At 37.5% G+C, this 12,756-nt stretch overlaps 1 protein-coding gene across 1 annotated transcript in view; it reads left to right on the top strand.

Moving 5' to 3' along the window:
• Positions 1-12,756, top strand: part of LOC105487707 (solute carrier family 30 member 9) — a 105,748-nt gene that overhangs the window by 60,858 nt on the left and 32,134 nt on the right. The window contains exon 9 of the mRNA XM_011751251.2: positions 4,688-4,790. Within this exon, the coding sequence (XP_011749553.1) occupies positions 4,688-4,790 (103 nt within the window). The remainder of the gene's footprint in view (positions 1-4,687; positions 4,791-12,756) is intronic.

The raw sequence follows: 12,756 nt of genomic DNA, 5'->3' as shown, positions 1-12,756 counted from the left end.
TTGTCAATATTAGATGGACCAACAAGACAAAATTAACAAGGATATTTGGGACTTGAACTCAGCTCTGGACCAAGCGGACCTAATAGACATCTACAGAACTCTCCACCCCAAGTCAACAGAATTTGCATTCTTCTCAGCACCACGTCACTCATATTCTAATATTGACCACATAATTGGATGTAAAACACTCCTCAGCAAATGCAAAAGAACAGAAATCAAAACAGTCTCTCAGACCATAGTGCAATCAAATGAGAACTCAGGATTAAGAAACTCACTGAAAACCACACAACTGCATCAAAACTGAACAACATGCTCCTGAATGACTACTGGGTAAATAACTAAATTAAGACAGAAATAAATAAGTTCCTTGACACCAATGAGAACAAAGACACAGTGTACCAGAATCTTTGGGACATAGCTAAAGCAGTGTTTAGAGGAGAATTTATAGCACTAAATACCCACAGGAGAAAGTGGGAAAGATCTAAAATCAACACCCTAACATCACAATGAAAAGAACTAGAGAAACAAGAATAAACAAATTCAAAAGCTAGCAGAAGACAAGAAATAACTACGATCAGAGCAGAATTGAAGGAGATAGAGACACAAAAAACCCTTTAAAAAATCAGTGAATCCAGGAGCTGATTTTTTGAAAAGATTAACAAAATAGATGGACCACTAGCCAGACTAATAAAAAAGAAAAGAGAGGAGAATCAAATAGACAACAATGAAAAGTGATAAAGGGGATGTCACCACTGATCCCACAGAAATACAAACTACCATCGAGAATACTGTAAACACCTCTACATAAATAAACTAGAAGATCTAGAAGAAATGGATAAATTCCTGGACACACACACTCTCCCAAGACTAAACCAGGAAGAAGCTGATTCCCTGAATAGACAAATAACAAGTTCTGAAATTGAGGCAGTAATAAATAGCCTATCAACTGAAAAGCAAAAAGCCCAGGACCAGACGGATTCACAGCCATATTCTACCAGAGGTACAAAGAGATGCTGGTACCATTCCTTCTGAAACTATTCCAAACAATAGGAAAAGAGGGACTCCTCCTCAACTCATTTTATGAGGCCAGCATCATCCAGATACCAAAACCTGGCAGAGACAGAACAAAAAAAGAAAATTTCAGGCCAATATCCTTGATGAACATCGATGCAGAAATCCTCAATAAAATACTGGGAAAGCAAATCCAGCAGCACATCAAAAAGCTTTTCCACCACCATCAAGTTGGCTTCATCCCTGGAATGCAAGACTGGTTCAACATTTGCAGAATAATAAATGTAATCCATTACTAAAAGAGAACCAATTACAAAAACCACATGATTATCTCAATAGATGCAGAAAAGGCCTTCGATAAAATTCAACACCGCCTCATGCTAAAAACTCTCATCTTAAACTAGGTATTGGTGGAACATGTCTCAAAATAATAAGAGCTATTTATGACAAACCCACAGCCAATATCATACTGAATGAGCAATAGCTGGAAGCATTCCCTTTGAAAACTGGCACAAGACAAGGATGCCCTCTCTTACCACTCCTGTTCAACATAGTATAGGAAGCTCTGGCCAGGGCAGTCAGGCAAGAGAAATAAAGGGTATTCATATAGGAAGAGAGGAAGTCAAGTTGTCTCTGTTTGCAGATGACATGATTGTATATTTAGAAAACCCCATCATTTCAGCCCAGAATCTCCTTAAGCAGATAAGCAACTTCAGCAAAGTCTCAGGATACAATATCAATGTGCAAAACTCAAAAGCATTCCTATATACCAATAATAGGCCAACAGAGAGCCAAATCATGAGTGAACTCCCATTCACAGTTGCTACAAAGAGAGTAAAATACCTAGGAATCCAACTTACAAGGGATGTGAAGGACCTCTTCAAGGAGAACTACAAACCACTGCTCAAGGGAATAAGAGAGGACACAAAGAAATGGAAAAACATTCCATGCTCATGGATAGGAAGAATCAATATCATGAAAATGGCCATACTGCCCAAAGTAATTAATGGAATCAATGCTATCCCCATCAAGCTACCGTTGACTTTCTTCACAGAATAGAAAAAAACTACTTTAAATTTTATGTGGAACCAAAAAAGAGCCTGTATAGCCAAGACAATCCTAAGCCAAAAGAAGAAAGCTGGAGGCATCACGCTACCTTACTTCAAACTATGCTACAAGGCTACCGTAACCAAAAGAGCATGGTACCAATATCAAAACAGATATATAGACCAGTGTAACAGAACCGAGGCCTCAGACATAATGCCGAACATCTACAACCATCCAGTCTTTGACAAACCTGACAAAAGCAATGGGGAAAGGATTCCCTATTTAATAAATGGTGTTGGGAAAACTGTCAAGCCATATGCAGAAAACTGAAACTGGACCCCTTCCTTATACCTTATACAAAAATTAACTCAAGATGGATTAAAGACTTAAACATAATACCTAAAACCATAAAAACCCTAGAAGAAAACCTAGACAATACCATTCAGGACATAGGCATAGGCAAAGACTTCATGATTGACACACCAAAAGCAGTGGGAACAAAAGCCAAAATTGACAAATGGGATTTAATTAAACTAAAGAGCTTCTGCACAGCAAAATAAACTATTATCGGAGTGAACAGAACAGGCAACCTATAGAATGGGAGAAAATTTTTGCCATCTATCCATCTGACAAAGGGCTAATATCTAGAATTAATAAGGAACTTAAACAAATTTACAAGAAAAAATAACAAACAACCGCATCAAAAAGTGGGTGAAGTATATGAACAGACACTTCTCAAAAAAGATATTTATGCAGCCAACAAACATGAAAAAATGCTCATCATCACTGGTCATTAGAGAAATGCAAATCAAAACCACAATGAGATTCTGTCTCACACCAGTTAGAATGGTGATCATTAAAAAGTCAGGAAACAGCAGATGCTGGAGAGGGTGTGGAGAAATAGGAAAACTTTTACAATGTTGGTGAGAGTATAAATTAGTTCAACCATTGTGGAAGACAGCGTGGCGATTCCTCCAGGATCTAGAACCGGAAATACCATTTGATCCAGCAGTCCCATTCTACTATAAAGAGACATGCACATGTATGTTTATTGCAGCACTATTCACACTAGCAGACTTGGAGCCAACCTAGATGCCCATCAATGATAGATTGGATAAGGAAAATGTGGCACATATACACCATGGGATAATATGCAGCCATAAAAAAGGATGAGTTCATGTCCTTTGTAGGGACATGGATGAAGCTGGAAACCATCATTCTCAGGAAACTAACACAAGAACAGAAAACCAAACACCACATGTTCTCACTCGTAGGTGGGAGTTGAACAATGAGAACACATGGGCACAGTGAGGGGAATATCACACACTGGGGCTTATTGGGGAGTGGGTGGCTAGGGGAGGGATAGCATTAGGAGAAATACCTAATGTAGATGACGGGCTGATGGGTGCAGCAAACCACCATGGCACATGTATACCTATTTAACAAACCTGCACATTCTGCACAGGTATCCCAAAACTTAAATTATAAATTTAAAAAATAAAATAAATAAACATTGTTTTAGAAAAGAAGAAAATAGTGTCAGATGCTCCCAGGAAGTTAAGAGAAATACTAAAATGTTTCCAGGAATTTAATAGTATGGAATGGTAGGTGGCATTGATAAGATGAAGACTGACAGCTAGAATAAATATGATGTTTTTAAGAAGTTATCTGAGGTGGAGGAGACGGGAAAAGGGTAGCTAAAAGGGGACATACAGTTCTCTCATTTATAAAATGGGAGTGTTAATATTTGTATAACAGACTTGTAATATAACATGGTAACTCACTAGCATAACGTCTGAGATAAATCATATTAGTCATTACTGTTGGTATCTGAGCAGCTAGCTTCCTCAGAGTTAACTGTGTTTATTGTGGCATCTAGCTTCTTCTAGTATGACTCTGAGACTGCTTAGAGTCACCTCTGGCATCTGCCCCCTTAAGTAAACAGACTTTCACTGAAATCTTGCCTTTGACACTGGCCCACTGGACAGTATCAGGTGCAGATCTGCTTTTATCTACCTAAAACACATAATTGTCTTTTAAATTTTATCTTGTCGAAATATAGAAGACCCTCTTTTCTCACCAGTCTTCAAAGTACACTTAAGTAATTTGTTTACACATAGCATGCCTCTTAACAGTACATAATTTATGTTTTTTCAAATTTTTACTCTTGTTACCTAAACAGAAAGTTTTTTAAGGCTAGGGATTCTTTTAATTGTACTCGTTTTTGTTGCAGTTGTTGTTGTTTTTTAGAGACAGGGTCTCACTCTGTTGCCTAGGCTGGAGTGTAGTATAGCCTCGAACTCCTGGGCTCAGATGATCTTCCCAACTCAGCCTCCCGAGTAGATAGAACTACAGGCGTGTACCACCACACCAGACTAAGTTTTTTAAAAAAATTTAATAGAGATGGGGTCTTACTTTGTTGCCCAGCCTGGTCTTGAACTCCTGTCCTCAAGCCATCCTCCCACCTCAGCCTCTCAAAATGTTGGCATTATAAGTGTGAGCCACTGTGCTTAGCCTAATTTTACTTTCAACAGAATCTAGTATAGAGGTATATACAGCCGATTGAGTATGCTTTTGGCTTAAATTTTTATCCAAACCTATGCTAAATTGTTTTCTCCTTCTCTTCTAGCAATGGATTAAACTGCTTCTTTAAATTTCTTGCCTGGATTTATACTGGTTCAGCAAGTATGTTCTCAGAAGCCATACACTCATTATCTGATACTTGTAATCAGGTGAGGACTAAAGCTTTTTTATAAATCAATTTTGAAGTAATAGTTTTAGGCTTTAATCTAAAAGTTGATCTATTTTAAAACTGAATGATTCCAGTAGTTGGCTTGTGGGAGAAAATAAAAGTTTACTTTTCAGCAACGAAGTGCATAGAAATTTAATCATAGTATTTTAAGGCAGGTTGTTATGCTTTAAGAACCTCTGACAATGGAACGTGAAGTATAACATTATCAGTCACTGAGCAGAAATCTGGTCTCTAAATATGAGTTCTCAATGACTGTAATAGTCCATGAATTTAAGGTTTTGGAATAAAGATGTAAAATCATATGTAATCGGTTAAAATGCTTTCACATTAGATTCATAATTTGAATTACTTTCCTTGGCTTTGCAAATGGAGAAAAGTTTTTGTATTAATAAAATTAAAATACCATTTAAAACCCTTGTGGCCCAAATTGTGAAAACTAGAAACCCAAACCTTTTGTAAGAATATAATAAAAATTTCTGTGTGTGCATCACTATTACATTTTAAAGAGAGTGGTATATTAAGAAGATACCTTTTCAATATTTACTTATTTTTAATTCTGTTATATAAAAACAGATTTGGGAGAACTTCAATGAAAGACACAGATAAAATAGGAATATTTAAGACAAGGATAAAAATAATATGAAGATAAGGAGCAAGGAGAGCAATATTAATTAAAAATTAAGCCTGAGAACTTGTCTCACTCACTGTCAAATCAGATGGATTAAAACCCTTCATAAAAGTAAGGAAAGAAGACAAGCATTTGCCATTAGTACTAAGTATTTACCTTGAACTTAATTTTTATACTCAATATATACTTAATACATACCGTCTGTATAAAATTTTACCATTCAACTGTGGCATGCGGTGGGAGGAGAGGGGATAGGGGGAGATATATAACTTATAATCTCTGTTTTCTTGTAAGCTTATCGAGGAAAGTTGAAATACAGAAATATTTGTCCATATGGCAAGGAGATATGTATGATGTTACTAGTTTCAATATTAGTTTTTATTTCAAACGTTGAAGACAATGTTTAAGTGTTCATACTCTATGCTATTCAGGCATTTAAAAAGAATGTAGTAGATATCTGTGTACTGACCTGGAATAATAACCATGATAAATTGAGTAAAAAGTTGCAAAATATTATGTTCAGAACTTCTGCTTTCACCCATGACAGACTAACAGGAATTGAATTTAATCTTTTGCCATAAACAACTAAAAAATTAGACAGTATATTGGACAATAGCAACATAAGACCATGATCCCTGAGAGATAAGAAACAAATTACTTGAACTCTATGATCTCTGTGGCTTTTTGCTTGAAGGCATATTTGGGATAGTGGAGCAGGATGGGAAATAACAGTCTCATTGAGTTGAGAAGACAGAAATCAGTGTTCAGGGCATCTGAGGTGGCTAGAACTTACAAGGCAGAGTTCCACAGAGGAGGGAGCTACAAAGACAAAAAGCTGTAGAGGTCTACATAGGGATTTCCTTGAATTGAATGTTTGCTGAATGTTAAGTTACACATGTCTAAGATGTGAGCATCAATCTTGGCAGAGAACCAGCAGGGAGCAATAATTGACTAATTCCCAGTACTCACACACAGCTAGGTTACATTCAAGTTCTGACTAGCTGAGGTAAGAGAGTTCTCATTATCCAGGCCAGTAGAAGGCTCGCCTTAGGAGTAGGGCTAAATTATTCTTAATGTAAAGGCTGTTCTAGAACCCTCCCTAACAAATCTTCCTAAAAGTTCTAAAGGATCAAGCCAATCTTGAAATAATTTAATCACTTGCCAGGACAAAGCCTCACATTCTTTAATAAAGGCAGCAAAATCCAAACACTCAGTATAACATTCACAGTGTTTAGCATCCAATAAAAATACTAATAGCCAGTATAAGAAGCAGGAAAATTTGACTCATAACCAGGAGAAAAATCAGTCATAAGCAGGCTTAACAGATGATAGAATTAGCAGACAAGGATATTAAACAGCTACTTCAAGTACAGTTATGTATTGAAAGGAAAATATGAACATGAGAAATCAAAGGTATGAAAAATAAGCCAAATGAAACTTGTAGAGCTAAAAAAAAAGTCTGATATGAAAAATTCACTGTATAGAATTAACAGCAGATTAGACACTGCAGGTAAAAGTCAGTGAACCTGAGTATGTAACAGCAGAAAACATTCTTACTAAAGCCACAGACAAAAAAGATTGAAAACAATGGAAGAAGCCTCAGTAACCTATGTAACAGTATCAAGAGTATTCTATCAAGCATTTGGGGAAGAAACAATACTGAGTACACAGGCTTTCAGAAATAGAGAATGAAATGTTTTCTACTGCTTTAATGAGGCCCTGATCCCAAAATTTTACAAAGTCATTACGAGAGAAAAAAACCCTACAGACCAGTTATTCCTCATGAACACAGATGCAAAACTCCTTAAAATATAATCAGATTGAATTATATAAATATATAAATATACATATAAAAATGATATTACATCATAATTAGGTAAGATTTCAGGAGTGTAAAGTTGGTTTAACATTCAAAATCAGTAAGTTAATATGAAGAAATTAATTGCATTTCTACTATCAGCAAATAAATGGAGAAGGAAATTTTAATAAATTCCATGTGAAGTAGTATCACAAAATATTAAATACTTAGAGATAAATCTAGCAAAAGACATATAAGACCTTTACGCTGAAAGTCATAAAATGTTGCTGAGAGAAATTAAAACTTAAATAAATGGAGAGATATAATAGCGTGTTCATAGATTGGATGTCATAGATCTGTTAAATCTCACTAAATTGATTTACAGATATAATGGAATTCCATTCATAATATGAACAGACTTTTCTGTACAGTTGACGAACTGAATAAATTCCAAAATTTATATGGACATGCAAAGAACCTGCAATATTCAAAGCAACCTTGAAACAAGAAATTTGGAGAACTTCAAGACATTATAAACCTATAGAAATTAGGACAGTGAGTTACTGGCATAAGGATTGACAAATCAGTGGAACAGAATTGATCCAACAACAGAGCCACATTTACATGGCCTGTGACTTTTGGCAAAGGCATCAAAGCAGTTGAGTGAAGAAATGAAACTTTTTTTTTTTTTTTTTTTTTTTTTTTTTTTTTTTTTTGAGACGGAGTCTCGCTCTGTCACCCAGGCTGGAGTGCAGTGGCTGGATCTCAGCTCACTGCAAGCTCCGCCTCCCGGGTTCACGCCATTCTCCGGCCTCAGCCTCCCGAGTAGCTGGGACTACAGGCGCCCGCCACCTCGCCCGGCTAGTTTTTTTTGTATTTCTTAATAGAGACGGGGTTTCACCGTGTTAGCCAGGATGGTCTCGATCTCCTGACCTCGTGATCCGCCCGTCTCGGCCTCCCATAGTGCTGGGATTACAGGCTTGAGCCACCGCGCCCGGCCGAAATGAAACTTTTTAAAACAAATAATGTTAGAAAAATTGGATCCATATGAGGAGAAAAAGGACCTTGACTCCTACTTCACACACTGTATACAAGTTTGAAATGGATCATAGTCCAAATATAAACGTTAAAACTATGAAGATTTCTAGAAGAAAACCTAGGAGAATATATTTTAGACCTGGTAGGCAGTGATTTCATAAATAGGACACAGAAACAATATCGTAAAATAAAAAGATTTACAAATTAAACTTCATCAGAATTAAAAACTTTTGCTCATTGAAAGACATCCTTAAGGAAATAAATAGGCATAGATTGGGAGAAAATATTCACAAAGCATTCTGAGAGGGGACTGGTATCCAGAATTAAGAACTTCCATGATTCAGTAATAAAATGAGAACCCAGTTTTTTCCCCCTAAGGATAAAGATTTGAACAGGTACTTCACAAATAAGGAAACATGAATGGTGGCTAGTGGACACCTGAAAAAGTGCTAACATCATTGATGATTAGGAAATGTATGTTGATACCACAAGACATCTCTGCATATCCACTATAATGGCTACAAGTTTAAACCCTGACAGCCAAATTTTGGTGAAGATGTGGAGCAGCCAGATCTCCCAGACATTGCTGGTGGAGTGTAATGGTACAACCACTCTGGAAAACATCTGGGAGCGTCCTATAAACATATGCTTATCCTGTGACCCACCAATTCCACTTCTAAGTATTTACCGAAGGGAAGTGGGAATGAATGGTCCCAAAAGATTTGTATAAGAATGTTGGCTGGGCGCGGTGGCTCAGGTCTGTAATCCCAGCACTTTGGGAGGCCAAGGCGGGCGGATCATCTGAGGTCAGGAATTCGAGACTAGCCTGGCCAAGATGGTGAAACCCCGTCTCTACTAAAAGTACAAAAATTAGCTGGGCATGGTGGTGGGTCACTGTAATCCCAGCTACTCAGGAGGCTGAGGCAGGAGAATCGCTTGAACCCGGGAAGTAGGGGTTGCTGTGAGCTGCACTGCACTCCAGCCTGGGCAACAAGAGTGACTCGGTCTCAAAAAAAAAAAAAAAGGAATGTTTATAGCAGTTTTACTTATAATGGCTGAAAAAATTGGAATCAACCCAAATGTTTTTCAGCAGTACAGCAGATAAACAAATTGATACAATGGAATATTATCTGGCAATAAAAGAGAAAGAACTACTTTTCTGACTGGCAACATAGATGTATCTCTAGCAAGGAACTTTAATTTTTAATAGTTTAAAAACATTGGAAAAATAGTTGCTTCTGATGTGGGGGAGGAAAGCGGCACAGGGAGCTTTTTGGGAGTGATGGAAAAGTTCTATGCCTTCATAGGAATATATGTTTCAAGGGTATGTGTATTTGTTAACAAACAGAACTGTACATTCTGAGCCGGGTACAGTGGCTCATGCCTCTAATTCCAGCACTTTGGGAGGCCGAGGTAGGCAGATGACTGGAGGTCAGGAGTTCGAGACCAGACTGGCCAATACGGTGACATCCCTGTCTCTACTAAAAATACAAAAAAATTAGCGTGGTGGCACACGCCTGTAATCCCAGCTACTCAGGAGACGGAAACAGGAGAACCACTTGAACCCGGGAGGCAGAGGTTGCAGTGAGTCAGGATGGCACCATTGTACTCCAGCCTGGGCGACAGAACTAGACATCTCAAAACAAAAACAAAAAAACTGTACATTCAGGATTTGTGCATTTCATTGTATTTGAATTTTACCTCAAAAAAATTCTCCCTATGTGGAAATGTGATTACACTTGATAATAGTAAGGAATTAGTTTATTTATTTTTATTTTTTATTTTTTTGAGATGGAGTCTCGCTCTGTGGCCCAGACTAGAGTGCAGTGGCATGACCTCGGCTCACTGCAAGCTCCGCCTCCCAGGTTCATGCCATTCTCCTGTCTCAGCCTCCCAAGTAGCTGGGACTACAGGCGCTCGCCACCATGCCCAGCTAATTTTTTGTATTCTTCATAGAGATGGGGTTTCACCGTGTTAGCCAGGATGGTCTCGATATGGTCTTGATCTCCTGACCTCGTGATCCACCCACCTCAGCCTCCCAAAGTGCTGGGATTACAGGCGTGAGCCCCCACGCCCAGCCAGGAATTAGTATTTAAAAGTCTGATAATAGTCTTGTGGCTGTATTTTCTAAAAAGCCTAGTTTTTAAAGAGATTCATCCACAATATTTAAAGATGAAATGGTATGATGCTTGGAATTTACTTCAGAATATTCATGAGGGAGTAGATATGGATGAAATAAAACGTATTTGCTTACATATTTATAATTGTTAAAGCTTAATGATGGATGATTTGAGTTTTTAAAAATGTTCTATCAGGGCCAGGCACAGTGGCTCATGCCTATAATTGCAGCACTTTTGGAGGCCAAGTCAGGCAGATCACCTGAGGTCAGGAGTTCAAGACCAGCCTGACCAACATGGCAAAACCCCATCTCTACTAAAAATACAAAAATTAGTTGGGTGTGGTGGCATGCACCTGTAATCCCAGCTACTCAGGAGGCTGAGGCAGGAGAATTGCTTGAACCTGGGAGTTGGAGGTTGCAGTGAGCTGAGATTGTGCCATTGCACTCCAGCCTAGGCAACAGAGTGAGACTCTGTCTCAAAAAAAAAAAAAGTTCTATCAGGTTTTAAAAATTATTCTGTCCGTCCATCCATCCATCCATCCGCACATTAGAAAATTTTCATAAAACAAAGTGCAAAAAGACATTATAATTGTGGTCATATGTTTAAGTACATACAACCTTCTCCTTGAAATCCAACACAAAAATATTCTCAAAGGAATGTTAAAAAGTATATACAGATATGTATAAAGATAGTCCGAAATATACTCCAGACTCAAATAGTTCTTCTCCTATACTACTTGAATTTCTTTACAATGAGAATGTATTAGTTTTGGAACCAGAAAAACAAACGAATTTTTGTAGAAGATTGAACAACAAGACAAGAGGTAAATGAAAGTTTGAGACCATATGATATCAAGTGATTTGAAAATTCTTGGACGAAGAGTATGTCTCAATTAGAGTTTTCAAAAAGGCTTTGATGAAAAATATTTCAACTGGACCTTTCTGAATAGATGAAAATTGTATTTCAGAAAGTTGTTTCTTTCCAGATCTATAATATTTTAAAAATTTTAATTCATCATAATATTTTTTATGCCATATTTTTTCCTCACTTCTTGAGAGACTTAAGTACATCCAACTTTTAAATTAGACCTGTGTCTCTAATTATAATGTTATTTATTTATTTATTTATTTAGACAGAGTCTTGCTCTGTCACCCAGGCTGGAGTACAGTGGTGTGATCTCGGCTTACTGCAAGCTCCGCCTCCTGAGTTCACGCCATTCTCCTGCCTCAGCTTCCTGAGTACCTGGGACTACAGGCGCCCGCCACCATGCCCAGCTAATTTTTTGTATTTGCAGTAGAGACAGGGTTTCACTTACAACTGTTAGCCTTACAATTTCTGTTGCCGTTCATTTTGGAAAACTTTTCTGTTAAATCATGCACTTCATATCATTTAATATCAACTCAGATGAATTTATTGAGCACCTGAGTTTGCAATGTAGCAAGTGTTTAGAAGAAGGCGTGGTTCTTTCTGTCTTCTGTAAACAGATTATATGCACACGAAACAACTAGAAAGCTCTTCTGAGGTACCATTATGCAGGTGCTGGATAGTATGATACTTAAGGAACACCAGAAAGGTGAAGGGTAATCATGGAGTAGAGAGCATTTACAGTACTTCTTAGCTACTAGATGTTAATGTTCGTTATGCTGCAAACTAAACAAATGCTCTGTAGGTTATATATATGTAACTGATAGAGATTATATTGTAAATGTGTAGAAAAAGGTCTGGAAGGATACATATCAAATATAACTGATTCTATCTTACCTCTGAGGGAGAACTGGTTGGGGTGGTCTCATTTTTGTTAGAACTAATAAATATGGTCCATATTCAGTTTATAAAATAGTTGATGGTATCTCACACTTCATTGCACAGCCAACTGAATATTAAGGATTTTTAAAATAATTGAATGTTTATTGAATATTTTTAAAATAATATAAATACATATCTATGTATACATATATACGCATAATGTGAATTAATAATGACTGTCACTTTTAATGTACAGGTGTGTATTAGTCCATTTTCACGCTGCTGATAAAAACATATCCAAGACCAGGCAATTTACAAAAAAAGAAGTTTAATTGTGGTTAGGGCAGCCTCACAATCACAGTGGAAGGTGAAAGACAGGTCTCACATGTCAGCAGACAAGGGAAGACAGCTTGTGCAGGGAAACTCCCCTTTTTAAAACCATCGGATCTCATGAGACTTATTCACTGTCACGAGAACAGCACAGGAAAGACTCGCCCCCATGATTCAATTACCTCCCACTAGGTCCCTCCCACAACATATGGGAAGTCAAGAAGAGATTTGGGTGGGGACACAGCTGAACCATATCTTTCCGCCCCAGCCCCTCCTGAATCTCATG

The sequence above is a fragment of the Macaca nemestrina genome, chromosome 3, assembly GCF_043159975.1.
Source record: "Macaca nemestrina isolate mMacNem1 chromosome 3, mMacNem.hap1, whole genome shotgun sequence".
Lineage (NCBI taxonomy): Eukaryota > Metazoa > Chordata > Mammalia > Primates > Cercopithecidae > Macaca > Macaca nemestrina.
Note: the sequence above shows the minus strand (reverse complement) of the source record. Positions and strands in the feature narration are given on the sequence as shown.